This window comes from Oryzias latipes, chromosome 2 (genome assembly GCF_002234675.1).
Source record: "Oryzias latipes chromosome 2, ASM223467v1".
In the NCBI taxonomy this organism is placed as follows: domain Eukaryota; kingdom Metazoa; phylum Chordata; class Actinopteri; order Beloniformes; family Adrianichthyidae; genus Oryzias; species Oryzias latipes.
Window position 1 is genome coordinate 9,308,299 of NC_019860.2, and position 25,302 is coordinate 9,333,600.

At 41.6% G+C, this 25,302-nt stretch overlaps 1 protein-coding gene and 1 long non-coding RNA gene across 2 annotated transcripts in view; both read right to left on the minus strand.

Moving 5' to 3' along the window:
* LOC101170327 (zinc finger protein OZF) lies at positions 1-2,746 on the minus strand. Its single transcript, XM_011482379.2, has one exon. It carries the CDS (start codon positions 2,742-2,744, stop codon positions 1,158-1,160), a length of 1,587 nt encoding a protein of 528 aa, XP_011480681.2. The 5' UTR covers positions 2,745-2,746; the 3' UTR covers positions 1-1,157.
* A 339-nt stretch (positions 2,747-3,085) lies between these two features.
* LOC111948757 overlaps positions 3,086-25,302 on the minus strand; it is a 29,734-nt gene continuing 7,517 nt past the window's right edge. Inside the window, exon 3 of the long non-coding RNA XR_002874739.1 lies at positions 3,086-3,323. This is a non-coding gene — a long non-coding RNA (uncharacterized LOC111948757). The remainder of the gene's footprint in view (positions 3,324-25,302) is intronic.

Consider the following 25,302-nt stretch of genomic DNA (forward strand, 5'->3'; position numbering starts at 1 on the left):
TTGACTTGTCAGAATCCCTTTAATAAAGGTGCTCACAAAACATTTGGAATATTATTTCCAGAAAGAAAAAAAGAGAAAATACATCTGTATTGATTACATTACATAGGCCTGAACATGCAACAGATTCATCTTCAAATACATTACACAGATTAGATTACAGTAAATATCCTAAACAGTTATATAACATAAGCCTGCATGGCGCACTAGTTAAACAATGACCGCTCATTCTGAAAGTCTTTGACAACAATTATGCTTGGAATTAAAATATAATTAGAAATGGTTACAAGTTTCTTTTAGCTACAGACAGAATGGAATAAAAATGACTTTATAGCCCTACACAGCTTACTATGTTTTATTTAGATGTTTTAAGATATTAAGAAATTCACTGTCAATATTTTTTGGATTGCTCAGAAGTGTTACTGTTTTTTTGATGTGGTAAATTACAGCACTTTGGACCTGAAGAATTTTTTTTATGTTTTTTTAAACAGATTTTTTGGTTGTATTCTGATAAATTTCAGCACCACAATGTCACAAACTTAAAAGAAAATACCTAAAGATAACACTTTTTACAGCAATATAAGGTTAAAAATATGAGCGATTAATATAGATTAATTAAAGGCCATGATCAATTAAGCACAAAAAATAATCGCATGACAGCACTTATCAATGGATCTATTCGTCTGCAAGTATGTGCTTCAGAATGGGAGTGGAGATGGGAGACCTTGCCCCATGGCAGTTGTTGCGTCACAATTATTCAGGTATGCAATTGCTCCTGATCCATCACAATTTGAATCAATATTTACTCACAAACACAGTTTTAATCTCAAATTATTTTATATATGTTCTCCATCGAGAGAAAAATGCTACAAAAAATGTTAAAAAGATCAAAAACCAGCGGACAGCTGCAATTTTAGTGTAAAATTGCAGCCTTTCTTTAAAATTGAGAAGAAAAATATTTCATTAAAGTATTTCATCTTTCCTATTAAAAGCTTTACTATCCTTTCCTCATGAGTCCTCAGCAAATTTTTTTTATTTAAGTTGCACTTTTTTTTAACCTAATTCAGAATTACAATATTTGTCTAGAGAAAAGTTATCCTCCTGTACAAGTTCTCACATCTGGTTTGAAAAAAGATACATCACTAAAACCTGTCACTTATTTAACATGAAAAGGACTCCTCTCCTGCATGAATTCTCATGTGTCTTTTGAGACCATATCCAGATCTAAAACTTCTATCACATTCTTTACACAAAAAAGGCTTCTCTCCCGTGTGAGTTCTCATGTGTGTTCTGAAATGAGAACTCTGTCTAAAACTTTTATCACATTCTTTACAAGAATAAGGCCTTTCTCCTGTGTGAGATCTCATGTGTACTTTGAGATCAGACATTTGAATATAGCTTTTATCACATTCTTTACACAAGAAAGGCTTCTCTCCTGTGTGAGTTCTCATGTGTGTTCTGAAATGACATGCATGTCTAAAACTTTTATCACATTCTTTACAAAAATAAGGCCTTTCTCCTGTGTGAATTCTCATGTGTGCTTTGAGAGCAGACATTTGAATATAGCTTTTATCACATTCTTTACAAGAATAAGGCCTTTCTCCTGTGTGAGTCATCATGTGTGCTTTGAGAACAGACATTTGAACATAGCTTTTATCACATTCTTTACAAGAATAAGGCCTTTCTCCTCTGTGAGTTCTCATGTGCATTTTAAAGCCATATTCAAAAGTAAAACTTGAATTACATTCTTTACACAAAAAAGGCCTCTCCCCTGTATGAATTCTCATATGTGCTTTGAGACTATATTTACGTTTAAAACTTTTTTTACAATCTTTACATGAAAACGGCTTTTCTCCTGTGTGCTTTCTCCTGTGTCTTTCCAGACCAGATACAAAATCAAAACGTGCATCACATTCTTTACACATAAAAGGCTTCTCTCCTGTGTGATTTCTCATGTGTGTTTTGAAATGAGATCCATGTCTAAAACTTTTATCACATTCTTTACAAGAAAAAGGCTTCTCTCCTGTGTGAATTCTCATGTGCATTTTAAGATTAGGTTTATTAGTAAAACTTTTATTACATTCTTTACAAGAAAAAGGCTTCTCTCCTGAGTGAATTCCCATGTGTATTTTGAGACTAGATTTACTAATAAAACTTTTTTCACATTCTTTACAAGAAAAAGGCCTCTCTCCTGTGTGAATTCTCATGTGCCTTTTGAGAATAGATTTACAAGTATAACTTTTATCACATTCTTTACAAGTAAAATCCTTCTCTCCTGTGTGAGTTCTCTTGTGATTTCTGAATTGAGACAAGCAATGAAAAGATCTGTCACATTCTTCACAAACATAAGGCCTTTCATCAGACGCATTGTGTTCAATTCGTCTGTCTCTTCTCTTCCTCTGTTGTCCGTTCTTTGAGTGTGTCTCTCCATTTGTAGTCAATAATGATTCTACGTGTTTGTTTCCTTCGTCATCCTGACAATCAGTTACATTAAAGATCTGTTGATCATTTAGATCTGCTTCACTTTTCTGATTTTCTTTATGAGTAGGAATCTCCATCATGGTATCAGTCTCCTGCTTCATATCAAGCTGCTCCTCATCCTGACTAATGCAGAGTTCCCGCTGCTCCTCTTTAACCATTGGAGGTTGTGGTTCCTCCTGCTCCTCTTTAACCATTGGAGGTTGTGGTTCTTCCTGCTCCTCTTTAACCATTGGAGGTTCTGGTTCTTCCTGCTCCTCTTTAACCATTGGAGGTTGTGGTTCCTCCTGCTCCTCTTTAATCATAGGAGGTTCTGGTTCTTCCTGCTCCTCTTTAACCATTGGAGGTTCTGGTTCTTCCTGCTCCTCTTTAATCATTGGAGGTTCTGGTTCTTCCTGCTCCTCTTTAACCATTGGAGGTTCTGGTTCTTCCTGCTCCTCTTTAATCATTGGAGGTTCCGGTTCCTCCTGCTCCTCTTTAATCATTGGAGGTTTTAGTTCTTCCTGCTCCTCTTTAACCATTGGAGGTTCTGGTTCTTCCTGCTCCTCTTTAATCATTGGAGGTTCCGGTTCCTCCTGCTCCTCTTTAACCACTTGAGGCTCCAGTTCTTCCTGCTCCTCTTTAATCATTGGAGGTTTTAGTTCTTCCTGCTCCTCTTTAACCACTTGAGGCTCCAGTTCTTCCTGCTCCTCTTTAATCATTGGAGGTTCTAGTCCCCCCCCTTCAATCTTCAATCTGGTTCCTTTAGTTCCTGTTTAGTCTGTGTGAGTTCTGGATTATTTGTTCCACTCTGAAATTCCTCTGCTAGTTGCAGAGATCTTCTTCTTTAGTCACCCAATGCTAGAGGACTGTAGGGACACATACACAAGAATGAGCACTGTTACAGTTTTTGTATTGTTATATTATTGCCATATTGCCATAATAATGATCAATATAATGATGACACGAATAAATAACAAAAAAAACAACAACATCCTTTTCATTTCACTGCAACAGTTTAATTTAAATAACATTCAACATAACTTGAATTATACTCTAAATGACCCTAGCCTACATGGGAGGCGAACATCTAGCATAAAAGAGTTCCATCCGATTGGTTAACAACGTGAAGGCATCCATCTGATTGGTCAAATGCATAAAGGAATTTATCTCATTGGTTAAATACTTCAAGCTGCCATAAGATTGTTTTAGCAAATTTAATGAAACATTTACTGCAATTTTCACCGTCTTTTGCGATATGCATATTGCACAGCTGGATATTGCTATAATGACACCTTTGGGATTAGTAGGCTGCTAGATATTGTGCACGCCTACTAAAAAACAAATACAATTAAAATCACCTCAGTCAGATGTCCTACAGTTTGACATTGAAATAATTCATCTACCATTCATTTTCTGAATCCTCTGAATTCCTTTTGGGATCATGGGAATCCTGGAGTCTAAACCCATCTACCAGAGATGTGGACTTGAGTCACATGACTTGAGTAATCATGATGACTTTAGACTCAACTAGGACTTTAACAGCCATAACTTGTGACTGGACTCTCACTTAAGCCTCCTGACTCGGAAAGACTAGCTATTTTTTACAACGCCTCAAAAATGAAAAAGAATGAAAAGTATGTCGACATAGACCCTGATCTCTCCTAGTGTTGGGGGTTTCTCTTTTGGCTCCCAAAAACGTTTTATTGCTTCATACAACTTTTTTTTATCAACAACTATACAAAATATGCACAAAATGAACACGGTACAGTACAGACCAAAAGTTTGGACACATCCTCTCATTCAAAGAGTTTCCTTTATTTTGATGACTATGAAAATTGTACATTCACATTGAAGGCATCAAAACTATGAATTAATATATGTGGAATTATATATAAAACAAAGAAGTGTGAAACAACTGAAAATATGTCATATTGTAGGTGCTTCATAGTAGCTACCTTTTGATTTAATTACAGTGATCCCTCGCTGTAACATGGTTTACTTTTCACGGTTTCGCTACTTCGCGGATTTTCATTGTGCATTGTGTTCTGCATTCTGATTGGCTAAAAAGTCACTCCGCTTGTGTGTGTGTGTGTGTGTGTGTGTGGACACAATGTAAGCGCTTTGAGTGTCTTGAAAAGCGCAGATAAATCCAATCCATTATTATATATATATATATTTTATATATACCCGGGCAATAAACAGCAACACACTGGCAGTTATCAGATACCCTGCAGGAATAATATAATGGCCAAAGGAAGAGATACAGACCACGGATGTTAAAACATGAAAGCTCCTCACCATGCATGGAGGGTTCCATCCCAAATCCAGCACCCTGAGACTGTATGCTAGCCGCAAGGAAGGAGGCAGAAGACTAGTGCGCGTAGAAACCACTATCAAGGATGAAACATCCAAGATGCATGAATACATCAAGCTCCCGTGTAGTTCCTGCAGGACTACACGGGAGGAGCTGGTCAATGACCTGAAGAGAGCTGGGACCACCGTTTCCAAGGCTACTATAAGTAATACATTAAAACGTCATGGTTTAAAAATCATGTATTGCACGGAAAGTTCCCCTGCTGAAGTAAGCCCATGTCAAGGCCCCTCTGAAAATCTTGATGATACAGAGGAGTCATGGGAGAAAGTCTTGTGGTCAGATGAGACCAAAATAGAACTTTTTGGTCTTAACTCCATTTGGCGTGTTTGGAGGAGGAAGAAGGAGAAGCATCATCCCAAGAACACCATACCTACAGTGAAGCATGTGGTAGAAGCATCATGCTCTGGGGGTATTTTTCTGCACAGGGGACAGGACGACTGCACTGTATTAAGGAGAGGATGAACAGGGCTCTGTATTGTGAGTTATTGGGCAAAAACCTCATTACTTCTGTCAGGGCGTTGAAGATGGGTCGTGGCTGGGTCTTTCAGCATGACAATGACCCGAAGCACACAGCCAAGAAAACCAAGGAATGGCTCCGTAAGAAGCATATCAAGGTCCTGGAGAGGCCTACACAGTCTCCAGACCTAAATCCAATAGAGAATCTTTGGAGGGAGCTGAAACTCCATGTTGCTCAGCGACAGCCCCGAACCCTGACAGATCTAGAGAAGATCTGTATGGAGGAGTGGGCCAAAATCCTTGCTGCAGTGTGTAGAAACCTAGTGAAGAACTACAGGAACCGTTTGACCTCTGCAATTGTTAACAAAGGCTTCTGTACCATATATTAAAGTTGTTTAACTCAAGTGATCAAATACTTATTTGTCACAGCAATCTCTCTATCTATTTACCAAGGCTGTGTCCCACCAAGGTGGGGTAGCCTAGACAGGGCACACAATTTTAACTCCCTCCGTCTCTTCCCCAAACCCTCCTCCTTCAGTGTGTGTGTGTATGTGTGTGTGACTGGTCTAAGGCCTGGTCTAAGCCACACCACACTGCACCAGGGTCAGCTGCACAGCCCAGTGCGGGCACCTCCACAGCAGGGCTTCAGCCAAGGCTGGTTTCCCCTTGCCACTTCATCCCAAGACCAGACCTCTACCACACCCATCCATTCATTTATACACAAACTCTTTTCCCCCATGTCTGTCCTGAGCAGCCTCTCTCCCCTGCACCACAGTCATCCCTCTTGCATTCAACGCTCTCCTTACACCCTCCGTCCATCCCATTCGCGGTCTTCCTCTCATTCTCACTCCACTCACATCAGATTCGTATACCCTTTTCACCAATCGCTCCCTTCCCATTCTTTCAACATGTCCAAACCATCCCAGTGCCTTTTGCCCTGCTTTATAGGCCAACTCTCGCATCACACCAGTTCTCTCTCGGATTACTTCACTTCTCACACGCGTCACACCACACATACTACTCAAACATCTCATCTCAATTACATTGAGCTTCCTCTTTTCCGCCACTTTCAGACTCCACGTTTCAGCCCCATATAACGCTGCAGGCACCATCACACCCTCATACAATCTCCTTTTTGCATCCTTTCCCAGTGACCTACATTCAAACACTCTCTTCATTCCCCCCCATATCTTTCGTACTTCATTCATTCTAAACTCTACCTCTCCCCCATTCCACCATCCACACAGACACACGACCCCAAATACTGAAAACACTAATTCTTCCAACAACTTCCCATTTAATGCCACATTCAATCTACGTTCACCCTTTAACCGCGTACACTTCATCACCTTACTCTTTTCCACATTCACTCTCAACTTCCTTCTGTCGCACACCCTTCCAAACTCCTCAACCAGACGTGCCAAGCTCTCTTCTGAGTCAGCCACTAGTGCAGTATCATCTGCAAACAGCAACTGATTCGCACTCCATTCGCTGCCGTCAGTATTCACCATGCTCACACCCGTACCCAACACCCTTTCATTCACCCCTTTTACCACACCATCCATATACACGTTAAACAACCACGGAGACATCACGCATCCCTGACGCAGACCAACCCTCACAGGAAACCACTCACTCATGCTATTTCCTAATCTCACACACGCTCTACTGTTTCTATAAAAACTCTTCACACCTTCCAACAATCTACCATCAATACCATACATACTCAACACAACCCACAACGCCTCTCTATCAATCCTATCATATGCCTTCTCTAAATCCATGAATGCCCAAAACACCTCCCTCCCCTTAGCCAAAAACTTTTCACACACCTGTCTCACAACAAACACCTGATCCACACACCCTCTACCTCTCCTGAAACCACACTGCTCTTCACCAATTATACACTCAGATCCCTACACTACCCTGTTAATTAGCACTCTCCCATACACTTTGCCTACAACACTCAACAGACTAATACCCCTAAAACTACCACATTCATACTTATCACCCTTACCCTTGTACAGGGGAACCACACATGCACTCATCCAATCAAGCGGCACATGCCCATTTGCAAAACACACATTCAACAATCTCACTAACCACTCAATCACTATCGCTCCACCACACTTCAGGCATTCCACAGCACACCCATCCACACCTGCAGCCTTTCCTACTTTCAACTTTCCCACAGCTTGCTCAACTTCCTCTCCCGTAATCAACGCTTCATTCAACTCTCCCAATACATTCATTCTACTTTCCCTTCCATCCATCCCAATCACAGCATCCCGATCTTCCTCCACATTCAGCAGCCTCTCGAAATACTCTGCCCATCTTTTTCTTACTGCATTCCCCTCATTCAACATCCTTCCATCCCCTTTTTTTTTTACTTTCTCCTCCCTCCCTGACACTCCCTTTCGCACCCTCTTCACCTCCTTCCAAAACATTTTCTTGTTCTCTTGAAAATTTTCAGTCAACTGTCTGCCCCACCTTTCGTCCGCAGCCGCTCTTGCCTCATGCACAGCTCTCTTAGCATCCATTTTCTTCACCTTATAACACTCATATGACTCCCTGTCCTTTCTCTGCAGCCATACTTTGTACGCACATCTCTTCTCAGCTACAGCCAACCTTACATCCTCGCACCACCATTCACTTCCTTTTCTTACACCACCCCCAACACGTCTCACACCACACACTTCCTCTGCACTTCCAACCACTGCACTCTTGAACTGTTGCCATTCTTTCTCCACTCCAACAACCATTTGCTCCTTCACCATATTCCACTTGCCACCTAATTCCTTCTGATACTCACACATTTTCTCTCTGTTCTTCAAAACAATCACTCTCAGAACTTCTCTTGCCTCCCCACTCTCTCGGTCTCACCCATGGCATACCCACACGCAACCTTCCTTCCACCAAATAGTGATCAGACATACCTCCACTCTCTCCCCTCCTCACACTTACATTCAGCAATCTACTACATGCAACCTTTGAAACCACCACATAATCCATCAGTGCTTTATCAATCACTCTTCCACCACTCTGCCTCACCCACGTATACTTATGGATCTCTTTCTTTCTGAACCATGTATTCCCAATCACCATCCCTCTTTCAGTGCACATTCCTATCAGTCTCTCACCATTATCATTCTTTCCAGGAACACCATGCCCGCCAACAACACCCTCAATTTTCTCATCACCCACTCTAGCATTCAGATCTCCCATCAGCACTACATTCACATTTGCTCCAAACCCTTGCAAGCACTCATCCAAGTCGTTCCAGAAGGTCACTCTCTCCTCTTCATTCCTCTCACTGCCAGGACCATATGCAACACCCACAACTCCTTCAGAAATGTCACTTTCACCCACCCACATCAGTCTTGGTGAAACCTCACAGCAATATACAAATAAATTGTTTAAAACAATCGTACAACATGATTTCTCAATGTTTCTTCAGATTCTGTCTCTCACTGTGGAAATGCACCTATGATGAAACTTTTAGACGCCACCATGTTTTCTAAGTGGGAGAACATGCAAAATCATAGGGTGATCAAATACTTATTGAACTCACTGTAAATGCAGGGTGTAAGATGCTGGCAGGGAAAGCATACATGGAGCGTCACAATCAAGTAGCTGGAATAATGTACAGGAATATGTGTGCAGAATATGAACTGGAAACCCCAAGGTCAAAATGGGAAACACCTCCGAAGGTGGTAGAGAATGAGAGGGCAAACATCCTGTGGGACTTCCAGATCCAGACTGATAGGATGGTAATGGCGAACCAACCAGACATTGTAGTGTTAGATATAGAACAGAGGAAAGCAGTAGTGGTGGATGTGGCAGTGCCAAGCAATGAGAACATAAGGAAGAAGGAACATGAGAAACTGGAGAAATACCAGGGACTCAGAGAAGAACTGGAGAAAGCATGGAAAGTGAAGGTGACAGTGGTGCCTGTGGTAATTGGAGCACTCAGGGCAGTAACCCCCAAGCTGGAGGAGTGGCTACAACAGATACCTGGAAAGACCTCAGAACTCTCAGTCCAGAAAAGCACAGTGATAAGAACAGCTAAGATACTGCGCAGGACCCTCAAGCTCCCAGGCCTCTGGTAGAGGACCCGCACTTGGAGGAGAAACCACCCGCGGAGGGTCAGAGGGGCGTTTTTGTTTTTTTATACGCACGCACGCGCACACACACACACAAACATAGCACTTTATAAAACTTAAATTAATTGATTTAATTGGTAACAATTAATTGAGTTATATTTATTCAAACTAATTTCTTATGTCTATCCAACTTAATTGTTTGTACAACTCAAATTTACATTCTTGTATAACTAAATGTCTTATTTCACCAATTCAATTCAATGTTTTTCCCTCTTAATGTATTGTACTTCTTGAACTGTCATATGTCCAAGTTTGAGGCTACAGATATTCTAATTTTTATATAGTTAAAAAACACGAGTGTGGATTTGCAATACATAGAATGTATTCAGTTATCATTCAGTTATCATGACCCTGATGCTAAGGTCAGCTCTTGCAATATCACATTGTACTGGGGTGCTAGACAAACTCATCACTCTCTTCTTCCCTCTCACTCGTGGTGCAGAAAGAATTAAACAAATCCACCCAGACAAGCAAAGGGAATTGTATCCCACAATTCCTTGCGCTGCCAATCTAACAGTAGCACCAAAGTTACACCTTCTTAATTGAATTAATTTGAATTAAAGTAAAATAACTGTTTAATAACTTTGTGTTATTTTTAGGTTGACTGAATTCAAAAAATGATTTACTGAAGCAAATAATTAATAATAATAATATTAATAATTTTTATTTCAAGCGCCTTTCAGGTCACCCAAGATTGCTGTACAAGGTTAAAATAAGAAAGAATAAAACATCAATAAGAAATTATCAGAGTAAAACATGAGTAAACAAAGACATGAAAAACATTTAAAATAAACACATAAATAAATAAAAAAGGATAGAAAAACAGACAGACAAAAAGACAAATGAGGTTGTGTTAACTGAATGGATTCACTGTATGAATGTTTGAAGAGATGAGTATTGAGTTTGGATTTGAACAGTGGCAGTGTGTCGGTATTGCGTAAATTTGGAGGAAGAGAATTCCGTAGCTGGGGGGCGGAGCGACTGAAAGGTCTGCCCCCCATGGTGGCAAGACGGGCAGGTGGGACATGGAGTTGGAGAGAGGAAGTGGAGCGGAGAAATCGGGAGGGAATGGAAATGTGAAGAAGATCAGAAATGTAGGGTGGAGCCAGGTTATGGAGTGCTTTGAAGGTTATGAGGAGAATCTTGAAACTAATCCTTTATTTTATGGGAAGGCAGTGTACATTTTGGAGAATTGGTGTGATGTGGTGGGATAACGGGGTCCTGGTGATGATGCGGGCTGCAGAATTTTGGAGAAGCTGCAGTTTTTTGAGTGTTTTATTGGGCAAATCAAACAGGAGGGAATTACAATAATCGATCAGAGAAGTGACAAGACTATGAACGAGTACAGCAGTTGTATGAGGTGTGAGAGAAGGGTGGAGATGAGATATATTGCGGAGATGAAAGTAATGGGTGATGTTATTAATATGAGATAGGAACAAAAGTGAGCTGTCGAGAATTAAGTTAGATCAATGTAAAAAAGTTGATCTTTCCAACATCTATTTTCTTTCTCTTTCGGCTTTTCCCATCAGGGGTCGCCACAGCGAACGAGCCGCATGGTAAGCTTGGATATGTTTTACGCCGGATGCCCTTCCTGATGCAACCCTCTCAAAGCAACCGGGCTTGGGACCGGCACAGAAGTAGAGAAGGGAACAGGGAGCAGGCCGGATGCGAACCCTGGTTTCACGAACGGGAGGCACCGCAAACCAGCACGAGCTAAACCGGCTCCCTATCTTTCCAACATCTATAAATGGTCTTATCACCCTCTCACGGTGGAAAAAGTATTTTCTGAGCTTCTTCATCCATAAATCATCTTCAAATGGACATGCCATGCTCCTTCACTTCTCTGAAAACAACTAACCTTCAACATAACCTGCTCCAGACCAGGTTATGTTCAGTGCATGAGTTGCTATGGCAACTTGACATACCCTGAAACATAAATCGGTTTTTGAAATCGTAAACTGAGGTAATCCGCTTCCTTAGCCTCAAACTTAACGTGGTAACTCGCATAACCAGCTTTTTGGAATACCTCCCTGATGTGCCTGTACCTGTTTGATTGTGGATTTATGGTTCTGCAGACACTACACTCTGTAATATCAACGAAAGAGAAGTGGTTCCAGGTTTTACTTTCTTTCCAATGTCACTCATTTTCTTTACGTTTTTGTGTTGACGTTCCCTGTTGTTGCACCTAGAGCTGTGACGGTGTTGGATTTTTGATAACCGCGGTGATGAACCACCAGGGGGCGCGGTGTCGCGGTTAACCGCAGCGACCCCCACCTGTAGATTCTTTATTAACAAATAACAGTAACAAATAACTTCTACCTATCTAACTAATGAACTAACTATATAGCCTATATAGGTGTTGTGGATTGACTGTGACTGTGTGGGTCAGCGCTGTGTGTAAGAGGATGCGCATGTTGATCCCTCTGCAGCGGACCGCTCTCTAGCTGCGCGTGAGCCTTCACCTGTGCTCTCTGGTACAGACATCTTTTGAGAATATGACATATTGCCCAGTAATAAACAGACTGCAGACACTTTGTCGCCTTTCCGCTGGCCATGAAGCCTGAGACCCATGAAGAACGCGGGGCAAGAGGCCTTTATTCATCGAAATCTAAAAGTGCACGTTCATGTTCGGTGTTACAGAGTAAAGGAGAACAGTAATGACCCGCCCCTAACACAAAATCCTCCGGCAGGCGGCCGTGTCGCGCGCATTTAAGAATGCACGGGGTTTATAACGGAAATGAATACAATGGAAATTAATAATTAGAATGCAGTAAATTTGTCGTATTTCCTCGCAAGACAGAAACTTCGGTTTTAGAATGTGCTTCTGAAAGCGCGCGCCTGTGTGTCTGTAAAGGGAGCCACGTGCAGCGCAGAACGCGTGCCGACGACAGACCGGCGCGGTGGGAGAGAAGGAGAGAATACTCTGAAGGAAAGTCTGAACACAGGACTAGCAGAAAAAGGGAATTATCAGCAAAAAAGAAAGTGTTTAATGTGTTTATTATAGTTCCAATCACGCACGATATGCTGAACTTTCAAAAAAAACAAAACGAAAGAAAAAAAGTGCGGTGATGCGGTGATATGAGGTCATCACCGCGGTTATGTGATGATGCTGTTATCGTCACAGCCCTAGTTACACCTGGCTGTTACCCCCTTATTCTTGGATCATATGCTGCACGTTGTGTAACGATCCCCTCAACCCTAGTCACTCATATATGCATTTACCACTCACATTCATGCTTAAGAGAAAAAAAAGAGAGGATGAATTAACATATGAAAAAAAAAAACAGCTCCCAGTAAGGAGCCAGCTCTGGTTGTTCACTCTATAGAGACGATTTTCTATAAATCCTTCCTACCCATGAAATTTACCTACCAGCAATCACTGTGGTACCTCTTCAATCTTGTGGTTCCTTTTCTGATTTTTTTCTTTTATAGATGCATTTAATTATATGATTTATGCAACTTCTGCACCCGTGTCAACTAATCTCTGAACTTTTAGGCTAGCTTGTAATTTGTTTTCCCACAGCCCCACAACTCTGCGACAGATCTGTGTCTACAGTGCCTCTCTGTTTGCCTGGTGAAGATTTCAAAATCTATGAAGTAAACGCTGCACAGAATTTAAATTAAACCTTGGTGGAGCAGTTAAGTTCCAGCCTAAATTAATATTTCGTACCGCACTCGAAAGACCTAAAGGATTTTGAAAAGTTCACAGCACATACAGAGAAGCATTATAGGCACGGATCTGCTGTAGATCTTCTGGATTGTTTCTGTTTATTATTTCCACACTAACTGATGCAACTTCCCCATCCAGCTTATTAACAAGACATTTCTTATACTTTCCACCTGCACACACCACCACCGGGTGGACAACCTACCATACTTTACAACCCGTGAAACTGTCCTAACCCTTGTGACTCTTCCCCCGTTAATCTTTTGTATCCCCCATGAAAAAAATAAAATTAAAAATATTATACATCCTTTATTTTGTTCTGGACACGACTGGAAACACAAATTCATATGATGGTTTCTCAGATCGTAGCAATATATCCGCCTTCGGTGAGTGTCCGAAGGAGGACCACAGGAGGCGTAAATGCTGCTACGTAGTCCTGAGAAGCTGTGTAAAATCATCAGATGTTTACAACCAACACAAAGCCCTCTCCTCTGCCGTCTGTTCCCTTAGCAGCCGAACAGACGAAGAAAGCACTGACGTCGTCGCCCCGCCTCTTGCTGGAAATGCTTTTGCAAATTGAATATGGCTAAAATATTCGCAGGGTGGATGTTAAAATGAAAATCCAATCCCCTCTTTGCATTTTCGTTTTAATTATGACACAGAATAAGCAGTTTTTAAGTATAAAATGAAAAGGCATTTTGAAGTATTGATTTTTAATTTTGATTCATTTGATGCAGTTACATTTTGAAAATGAAAAAGCATTTCTGTTAATCCATTTTAACAGTCAAATTAGACATTTCTAAATGACTTTGCTACGCATTTACCAGAGAACTTCTAGAAAATGAAATGTCAAATACCATTTTCATTATCATTTCAATTAAGTGACAGAATAAGCAGTGTTGAAGAAGAAAATGAAAAAGCATTTTGGCGGATTGCTTTTTCATTTTAATTTAGAGTAAAAAATGCAGCTTCATTTTGAAAATGAAAAAGCATTTCTGGTTTTGACTTTTATTTTTAATTATGCTACAGAATCGCTTCCATATGCATATGTGTACACTGTTAGCACAACATCTAATCAAATTAGGTCTGCGTTAGTTTGATCAAAATAAGAAGTTATGATAAGACGCTCTAAAAAATTCTATTCTGTTAGTTCAATATGTGAAATTCAATATACATGCACACTTTATTGATCCCAACGTTTCCTGACTTGATATATATATCTGTGTCCCATGAAGTATTTTTCACAGTGAATTAACAGAGGAAGTTTAGAATCGAGGCTTTTCAAATTAGCTTTTGAGTTGATTTTCTGTCTTTTTATGTTGTATGATGTTTTATTACATCATTTTAGCATTTTACTTGTTTAATCTAGAAATTTTATTCTTGTATTTTATGACATTTTAACACATTTGTTTGTTTCTTGTCTCAAATTTACGAGTGTTTCCTCACCCTCGGCTGGGGTTTTTGGGTCTATACTGACACCCCTGCCAATAGGAGGACAGGGGAGAGGGCGCCTTCTGATTTCTGTCTTCTTTAGCTTTTTTTTTTTTTACTTGTGTTTGTCTTTGTGTATTTTACTAATTTTACTGTACAAATAGTGGTTGGCGTTTCACTGCATTTGTTTTTGTTTTTATGTACAGCACCTTGAGCTGTCTTTCTTTTCATGAAAGGTGCTATATACATAAATTAATTTAAATTTGAATTAGGCCTGGGTGATAAATCGATTAAATGAATTAATTCGAATTTTTTGTTACGGCCAATGTCAAAAATAACTAAATCGAGTTTTTATGTGATGCATTTTTGGCTCCCCAGAGCTTCCGTAATGTTAGTTTCATACGGCAGTATGGCACACGACAATCGACACAGGAAGCAGCTAGCGACAGCATGGCTACCGGTGACAGTTGGACGCTTGTTCCCAAGAAAGGAATAAAATCATCTGTTGTTTGGAAGTAGTATGGGTTTACTGCCACAGACGTGGAGGAAGAGACCCCCCCCCCACGCTGCCTAAAGCCCATCGGAGTCAAATGCTCTCACGCGCACTCAGTCCTCTTACACACGCACGCGCCCTGACACACACACATACATACTCATTCTACAACTCCTGTATAGTTAGTTCATTAGTTAGTTGTTACTGTTATTTGTTAATAAAGAATATTGCATTGTTATTTTTACTTGTACAGATATATTCATTTGCGACGCGGCTGCCGTAGGATTTTGTTTTCGGAGGAGTCGGCCGCGAAGGGGGGGGGGGTCATTAATTTATTTAAAACCTTGGACCCCAGATATGAGCTGTATTGTTAATGCTTTAGAAAATGGTGCTACTCTCAAGGTGAAAGTTTGTCTCCTTTTAGTCTAGACTACTTAGTGGGACCTAAAACACAGCTGGGACTTTTAGTAAGGAAGTAACCTTTGTATTTTGGACAAGTGAAAACAAGTGTGGAATAACGAAATTAGACAAAAACAAGACAAAAATTATATAAAATAAGACAAAATTATTTAAACAAGTCCAAAAAGGGGGTAAGAAAAAAGTCTTATACTTAACTTTGATTCCAAGTGTGTGTTCATTTATCTATTATTCATACCAGAAATGTGGGTTACATTTGTCTTGGGTTTGATTAAATAAAAGCAACATTTGCTTTAAGTTGTCTGCTGTTTGTACTTCTTGCTTTCCTTAAGTAGGGTGGGGAGAAAAAAAAATCGGAAATCGAATTAAAAAAAAAAATCTGAGATTTTATTTTTAGGCCATATCGCCCACACCGAATTTGAATTAATCATGAGTTCATGGCTAGTAGGGTTGGACAATGCCCCTTAAATTCGCAGTTGACGATGTTTGCAGTAAACCATCGGGATGGGCGATGATATCGTCGGGGGGAGGGCGGGTGCTATTTTTAATTTTTCATTATTATATCTGTATTATTCGTTATTTTACTTTATTACTTCATTTATTTTATTTCCCAACTAATGAGTCATCCGCGATGATCCAGTATAAACTGAGATAAGTGACTTTCACAAAATTACAAAAATAAATAAACTAAATAGAAAAGAAGTAGTCCGCTCCCGTCACTTGATTAGTCAAGTGGACCTGTGGACCGAGCGACCGTGCCTCTGAGCAGACCAGTTGGACTTTGTGTTTGAGGGGATGGGGAGGATGCTTTGCAACATGTGCGCTATGTTATGGAGACTTCTATGAAGGTAAAAATGCTCCAAAAAGAAAGCACCTGTAGATTTGATTTGAGATCTTGTAATATAGAAAGTGAATACTTGAGCATCACAAATCTGCATCTGTGTATAAAAATCTTCTGCTGTGAACTGACAAATTCCCATTTGCATTTGTTCATCAAGAGTTACAACTTCAAATCTGTGATTCCAACTGCTCAAATGCGCTTCTGCGTGTGCTCCAATCTGCTGGCGCAAATCACAGGTGCGCTACATCTGCGCTCTGAATTCTGACACATTCCTTGCGAGAAACTTGTGTCAAAACTGATCTGCGTCCGATAATGGGACTAGAGGGGGAGGGAGGGTAAGAGGAGGCGGAATCAACCAATCAGATTGCAGGATTCGGAGAACTTGGTAAAGTTAGAAATATCTTCACAGATTCAGACTTCCTACTTCAATAAATGTGACAGCTAGTATCTCAATCATTTTGTATTAACACAGAGAGTCAACTAAAAATGCATTTCTCCTGCATTTTAATGAGAAATGATCTCTTCGTGCTTTAAATTTAGACATGCAGCTAGACGGCTGCCAACGGACAGCGTCAGCAGGAAAATCATCTTTGTTGTAGCAGGACAACAGGGCCAGGGCTATTGAGCAGCTTTATTATAAGTCATATGGATTTACATTTGAAAAAAAAATGTATTAGAGTAGATCAACCCGTTCCCTGCGACGTTCCAGGCGACGGCACGGCGAAGCGCAGCTGTGGCGGACACAGCCCATAGAGCGACGGCTGGGTCTGCGCAAGCGACAGGCGTGCTCCGCCGTCGGTTAGCGGGATCCTCGCGTCTCCGTCTTCCGCGGAGCTCAGCGTCTGGCCGCTGAGCGAGGGCGTAGCGCGGTGTCACACCGCAGCCAGTCCAACAAAGATGATTTGCCTGCTGACGCTGTCCGTTTGCAGCCATCTAGCTGCATGTCTGATTTAAGGCACGAAGAGATCATTTCTCATTAAAATGCAGGAAAAAACGGACTTTTTTCTTTAGAAATGCATTTGTAGCAGGACAACAGGGCCAGGGCTATTGAGCAGCTTTATTATAAGTCATATGGATTAACATTTGAAAAAAAATGTATTAGAGTAGTTTAGGGGTCGGCAACCCAAAATGTTGAAAGAGCCAAATTGGCCGAAAAAAACAAAAAACAAATATGTCTGGAGCCGCAAAATATTAAAAGCCCTATTTAAGCCTTATAATGAGCTGAGCGAGGGCGTAGACTCAGCCGTCAGTCAGCGGGATCCCCGCTTCTTCTTTCCTCCGCGGAACTCGGCGACTGGCTGTGGTGTGACACCGCGCTACGCCCTCGCTCAGCAGCCAGAAGCTGAGCTCCGCGGAGGACGGAGAAGCGAGGATCCCGCTAACCGACGGCGGAGCACGCCTGTCGCTTGCGCAGACCCAGCCGTCGCTCTGTGGGCTGAGTCCGCCACAGCCGCGCTCCGCCGTGCCGTCGCCTGGAACGTCGCAGGGAACGCGTTGATCTACTCTCATACATTTTTTTTTCAAATGTTAATCCATATGACTTATAATAAAGCTGCTCAATAGCCCTGGCCCTGTTGTCCTGCTACAACAAAGATGATTTTCCTGCTGACGCTGTCCGTTGGCAGCCGTCTAGCTGCATGTCTAAATTTAAAGCACGAAGAGATCATTTCTCATTAAAATGCAGGAGAAAAAAAACTTATTTTTTCTTTAGAAATGCATTTTTAGCTGACTCTCTGTGTTAATACAAAATGATTGAGATACTAGCTGTCACATTTATTGAAGCAGGAAGTCTGAATCTTTGAAGATATTTCTAACTTTACAAGGTTCTCCGAATCCTGCACTCTGATTGGTTGACTCCACCTCCTCTTACCCTCCCTCGCCCCTAGTCCCATTATCGGACACAGATCAGTTTTGACACAAGTTTCTCGCAAGGAATGTGTCAGAATTCAGAGCGCAGTTGTAGCGCACCTGTGATTTGCGCCAGCAGATTGGAGCACACGCAGAAGCACATTTGAGCAGTTGGAATCACAGATTTGAAGTTGTAACTCTTGATGAACAAATGTAAATGGGAATTTGTCAGTTCACAGCAGAAGATTTTTATACACAGATGCAGATTTTTGATGCACAAGTATTCACTTTCTATATTACAAGTTCTCAAATAAATTCTACAAGTGCGTCCTTTTTGGAGCATTTTTCCTTCATTACTTCAGACTGTGTTCCGTCCCACATCTCTAGGTGAATGAGCTACCGAACTCAGGAGAACCGGGTCTTCCAGTAAAAGTGTGAGTACGCGCAGAGCTCAGACCTTCAGCTCACACAGTGGCTTTGGGGTGGCGTGTTGCAGAAATTGTCGCTCAGTCCTTCGAAACCGTTCAAACAATCACGTGGATTAGTGTTTCCAGTCGTGTCCCGACAAAATAAAGGCTTATTTTGTTCCCTCATATTCACGTGCAGCCAGGACGCAGATTGCAGCTTTCCCCGCATGGATTTTATGTTCATCAAAGGCAAAATGTTGTTAGCACTCGTTAGCCTCTCTTGCCCAGGCTTCTTTCCAGCTCCGTTCTTCAACAGAAAAAGCACTGACCACACGGGTTAAAATTAAAATGATGAGCGAACAGGCGCTTCATAATAACCATAACATTAATAAAAGCACGTTTATAAGATCATCTAGTATATTACGGAGCTGCCAGATATCTATGTACGTAGCTTCTCAGAGGAACTCATTTCCTCTTCCGGTATTTCAAACACTACTGTGCATGTGCGAATGATTTATTTCAACCGAAAGTGTGACCCATTTAAATGTTTGTTATAATCGGAAAAAGGTTTTCTGTGCCCATGTCGCGGTTGGATTCTAATCCGACCATTGATCAGATCAAGATATTTTGCACATGTAACCGTGGCTTATGGTGTTGATTCACAGCTTGGTGGGGGCGTGGCATCACGATGGTGTCTCTCCATCGTGAGGTCAGTCACTCATCACCATGGACGATGGTATTGTCCATCAGCACTGTCTGAATGATGGAAGCTTATAGCGTCCCGGCACAACGGCAGGAGCCGCTGCTCATCTTACACCAGTGGGAGGGGCTTCACAGCAGCAGCGGATACGGTGAAAGAATGTTAATTTGTATAATCTGACATCCCCTACTGCTCTTACTTTATTTTCTTTAAATATACTTTTGTCTTTTTCCAAACACAAAAAAAATGTAGATGGTACATCTATAATTCAACCTTTTAAGAAGACGTCAAGTCCATGATGCCTTTTCATTTGATCTGCAAGGTTTGTGGTGTGACCTGTGTATGTAATTTCCATCACACAAGTTTGACAAACTGCCTTTTTTCATCCTTTGTTGATAAACCCAAAAACTGATCTGATCCATACTGATCCATAATACAATAAGACCACATTTACCGGTGAAGGAATTTATATTTTTTGGTAATTTCATTAGGGTTGTCAGTCTTAAATTTTTATTACAGTGAAGATAAGTCATTTGCTGAAGTGTGTGCTTTAACATCCTTTCAACTCTGAAGTTGCTTCCTATAGTTGCATATGTGAGAGGTGTCAGGAATGCAGCTACAATCTCAACCCCCCTTCAGGAGAAAACAGTCTTTGATCTTCTAAGGCCATTTGGTTGTAGGTCTGACATGGGCCATAAATTAACTATCTCTGGTACTGTAGCTGTGGGAAAACACTCCAGGCGTCCTTTCACGTGTGAAGAACAAAGCTCTAGGATCGACTCCCTGCGGTGACAGTTCCTGCCACCCATGGGGATTCCGTACCGTGTCCATCTGTGAGGTTCCCCCCAGAGACCAGAGGCTGTGATGGACGGAAGGAAGTAGGCGGGCTCCTCTGTCAGCCAATCTCTAGCGACCAGAGGCGGAGATTCGGCGGCCATCTTGCTCCCGGGGGAGGATGTTCTGACCACATGCTTAAAAGTCTAAACTCAAGGATTTTTCCTGTGTCTCCAGACAAGCTGCATGTGAATTCGGAATGTAACCTCTTGCGTATTGCAGGCCTTGATTTTGGACACCCAGATCGATCTGTTTTATTTGGTTTTACTCTGTTTTTAGAAATATTGTTAGGGAATAAATTTGTTAAACTTAATCCGGTCGAATCCCGTGGTTTTTTCCTTCTCGACTTTATTGAACATGCAACAAGGAAAGTAATCTCAAAGCGACAAATTACATTTTCCAACACCGGTAAACAAAACTACTGCCATATTTCAGCAAAATAAATGTAGAAACAAAGAGAATTAAAGCCGCAAGCGGCGTTGTATGGCCCGCAGACGCAACCCGCCTTCCACGCCCACCTCTACGCACCACCGCCTCCCTCACTGCCCTCACTGCCCACAAATTAAATGCTAGTCAAAAAGGCATTTGCTAATTATGTTAACTATGCTAGCTATGCTAATGTAGCTTAAAGTGCTAGCATAGCGATCAGCATCATTGACTGACTCAGAAAAACACATTACCTAAAATGCTAAATATGCTAACTATGCTAGTAATGCTAACATAGCTAAAAGGGCTAGCATAGCGATCTGCATCATAAACTGACTCAGAAAAACACATTCCTCCATTGGTGAGAGCTACATGTCATAAGTTGATAAAAAAACACTTTTTCCAAAATGGCGGCTTTTTTGTTGATTTTATCTCCATAGCAACCATTTTATGTTTTTGTCCCCTTGGGAGGACGAACAGATTGACGTCAGTTTCGGACAAATCGGTAAAAGTAAACTTTTTGTTGTCCTTAGCAACAATGGTTTTATGTTAACCACGCCCACATTCCTTATATGTCCATATCCAGTGTTTTTCAATGTATTCTGTTTCAGGCATTAATGCATGCATTCAATTTTCACTGTATTGTATTGAAAGGCATGGGAGCTATAACAGTGCGCCACTTTGCTAGCTTGCCACGCGCAGGCCGTTCAAAATCTACAACTTCTAATTCCAACATTTTTTCCACAGTAGCTTGCCATTGATGCCCAAAAAGTTTCGAGACGATCGTTGAAAATTCCAACGACAAGTTTACGTTTGAATGCGGTGGCAAAGGTGTTTTTTATAGAAAATTCAAGATGGCGGCCTTTTCCCGAGGTCAAAGGTGGACGAAACTCCAGAGGTAGTTGTGGACTGGCTCTAGCAACATGCGAGTCAAATTTCGTGAAAATCGCTCGAAAAAAAGTTAATTTTTCCATATTGTGTAAAAACGCGAAAAACGCAAAATGGCAGATTTTGGCACAAAATGGCCGCCAAACCGTAGGTCGTGTCACCATCCCGTAATGATTTCAAAACGTCCTTCGGATATCGCGGACAAGGGTATATTGGTTTCGTTAGTCGATTCTCAAAAAAAAAGTTCCGAATTTTTTCGTTTTTGCCGAGTCGGCACATTTTTTTGCGACGGTTTTTTGCTTACCACGCCCACATTCCTTCATCGATCTTGTCGTGCGTAGCATCGTTTTGTTCAGTGCGGGCCAAGGAATCGCATATTTCCTCTTCACGACATTCCGATGAAAAATGTGCGAGCTAGCCAAGATGGCAACGGTTGCTAGCTCGCCACGCGCACGCCGTTCAAAATCTACAACTTCTAATTCCAACATTTTGTCCAGAGTAGCTGGCCGTTGGTGCCCGAAAAGTTACGAGACGATTGATGAAAATTCCAACGACGAGTTTTCGTTTGTATCTGGTGCTAAAGGTGCTTTTTTGAGAAAATTCCAGATGGCGGCCTTTTCCCAAGGTCAAAGGTCAACGACACTTCTGGGGTGTTTGTAGACTGGAGCTGGCAGCAAGTGTGTGCAATTGCGTGAAAATCGTTCAAACAAAAGTGTCTTTTCCCCATATTGTGGGAAAACACGAAATTCGCCAATTCTCAGAGTTCGCCACAAAATGGCCGCCATGCCGTAGGTCGTGTGGCCGTCCCATAATGATTTCAAAACATCTTTGGGATATCCCCGACACGTGTGTCTTGGTTTCGCGGCTGTATTTTGAAGTACATTCTGTTGGGCCCCATACGCGATTTTCGGCCCATTCATTTTTTTGACGGGATCGCTGGCCGTGATGTCATCGTCTTCGGGGGGGTGACGTTGACTTTGTGGAAAATTCATTTGCAATTTATCCCAGGTGTGTGCACGTTTTGGTGACTTTTCGTGCATGCGGCGGGGGTCAAATTCTCGCTGAAAGGCGGCGAAGTCGTCGTTCCAACTGCGAAAACAATATGGTCCTTGCAGTCAGTGACTGCTGCTGCGGGCCATAATTAGGGAATTTTGATCATTGTGGTATGTTAACTCAAGAGACAATGAGAATCGCTGCACATGTACTCTTTGCATAATCGAAGAAGAGTAGAACGGTTGACTGCATAGGAAAACAGGACAGCTTGACGACTCCTGCCTCGGTTTCCAAATAAAAACTACAGTGTGGCAAAGAAAAAGGATTTAGTCAGCCACCACTTGTACAAGTTCTTCCAGTTAAAAAAATTAGAGGCCTGTAATTTTCATCATAGGTATACCTTAACTATGACAGACAAAATGAGGGGAGAAAAAAAAAGAAAAGAAACCGCAGTGTCAGATTTTTGTACGATTTTTGTTGTAAATTACGGTGGAAAATACGTCTTTGGACAATAACAAAAGTTCAGCTCAATACGTTGTATATCCTTTGTTGGAAATTAGCAGGCAGACTTTTCTGTAAGTCTTCACAAGGTTTTCACAAACTGTTGCTGGTATTTTTGGCCTGGGTTTACACGTTTGTATATTTATGGCCCGCAGCAGCAGTCACTGACTGCACGGACCATATTGTTTTCGCAGTTGGAACGACGACTTCGCCGCCTTTCAGCTCGAAAAGTCACCAAAACGTGCACACATCTGGGATAAATTGCAAATAAATTTTCCACAAAGTCAACGTTACCCCCCCGAAGACGATGACATCCCGGCCAGCGATCCCGTCAAAAAAAATGAATGGGCCGAAAATCGCGTATGGGGCCGAACAAAATGTACTTCAAAATACAGTCGCGAAACCAAGACACACGTGTCGGGGATATCCCAAAGATGTTTTGAAATCATTACGGGACGGCCACACGACCTACGGCTTGGCGGCCATTTTGTGGCGAACTCTGAGAATTGGCGATTTTCGTGTTTTCCCACGATATGGGGAAACAACGCTTTTGTTTGAGCGATTTTCACGCAATTGCACACACTTGCTGCCAGCTCCAGTCTACAAACACCACAGAAGTGTCGTTGACCTTTGACCTTGGGAAAAGGCCGCCATCTGTAATTTTCTCAAAAAAGCACCTTTAGCACCAGATACAAACGAAAACTCGTCGTTGGAATTTTCATCATTCGTCTCGTAACTTCTCGGGCATCAACGGCCAGCTACTCTGGACAAAATGTTGGAATTAGAAGTTGTAGAATTTGAACGGCTTGCGCGTGGCCAGCTCGCAACCGTTGCCATCTTAGCTAGCTCGCACATTTTTCATCGGAATGTCGTGAAGAGGAAATATGCAATTCCCTGGCCCGCGTTGAACAAAACGATGTCACGCACGACAAGATCGATAAAGGAATGTGGGCGTGGTAAGCAAAAAACCGTCGCAAAAAAATGTGCCTACTCGGCAAAAACGAAAAAATTCGGAACTTTTTTTTTGAGAATCGCCAAACGAAACCAATCTACCCTTGTTCGCGATATCCAAAGGAAGTTTTAAAATCATTACAGGATGGTGACACGACCTACGGTTTGGCGGCCATTTTCCTGCCAAAATCTGCAATTTCCCCATTTTCGCGTTTTTACACAATATGAAAAAATGAACTTTTTTTCCAGGGATTTTCACGAATCTTCGCTCACATGTTGCTAGAGCAAGTCCACAACTACCTCTGGAGTTTCGTCGACCTTTGACCTCGGGAAAAGGCAGCCATCTTGAATTTTCTATAAAAAACACCTTTACCGCTGGATTCAATCGTAAACTTTTCGTCTGAATTTTCAGCAGTCGTCTCGAAACTTTTTCCGGCATCAATGGCAAGCTACTCTGGAAGAAATGTTGCAATCAGAAGTTGTAGATTTTGAACGGCATCCGCGTGGCGAGCTCGCAAAGTCACGCACTGTTGTAACTCCCATGCCTTTCATTGGAATACAGTGAAATTTGAATGCATGCATCCATATCAGGAACTGAACACAATTAAAAACACTGGATATGGACATATAAGGAATGTGGGCGTTGTTAGCATAACACCACTGTTGCTAAGGACAACAAAAAATTTACTTTTGCCGATTTCTCTGAAACTCACATCGATCTGTTCGTCATCAAAAGGCGACCAAAATACAAAATGGTCGCTATGGAGATATAATCAACAGAAAAGCCGCCATTTTGAAAAAAGTGTTGTTTTTTTTTACTAAGTTATGACATATAGCTCTCACCAATAGAGGAATGTGTTTTTCTGAGTCAGTTGATGATGCTGATCGCTATGCTAGCACTTTTAGCTATGTTAGCATAACTAGCATAGTTAGCATAATTAGCATTTTAGGTAATGTGTTTTTCTGAGCCAGTTGATGATGCTGATCGCTATGCTAGCACTTTTAGCCACATTAGCATAGCTAGCATAGTTAGCACAATTAGCATTTTTAATAATGTGTTTTCTTTAATCAGTTTATGATGCTCATCGCAATGCTAGCACTTTTAGCCAAATCAGCATAGTTAGCATAATTAGCAAATGCCGTTTTGACTAGCCTTTATCAAAAGTGGGCAGTGAGGGCGGTGAGGGAGGCGGTGGTGCGTAGAGTTGGGCGTGGAAGGCGGGTTGCGTCTGCGGGCCATACAACGCCGCTTGCGGCTTTAATTATAGTTGTGGCCTCCGATACATTTTTCTTTTTTGGCATCGTCTTGCAAATCTTAATTTTTTTGTTGCGATATTTTATCTTTATTGATCAGTTATAAACTGAACAATTAGATGCCTCAGCAAAAGCATGTGGTGCCCGTGGCCCCCACCTCGAACATTTAATTGACAGATTCTCCCAACCAGCTTTCAGTAG

Coding starts and splice junctions, on each gene's coding strand:
- LOC101170327 (XM_011482379.2), bottom strand. CDS start 2,744: ATGGTTAAAGAGGAGCAGGAAGAACCAGAACCTCCAATGGTTAAAGAG.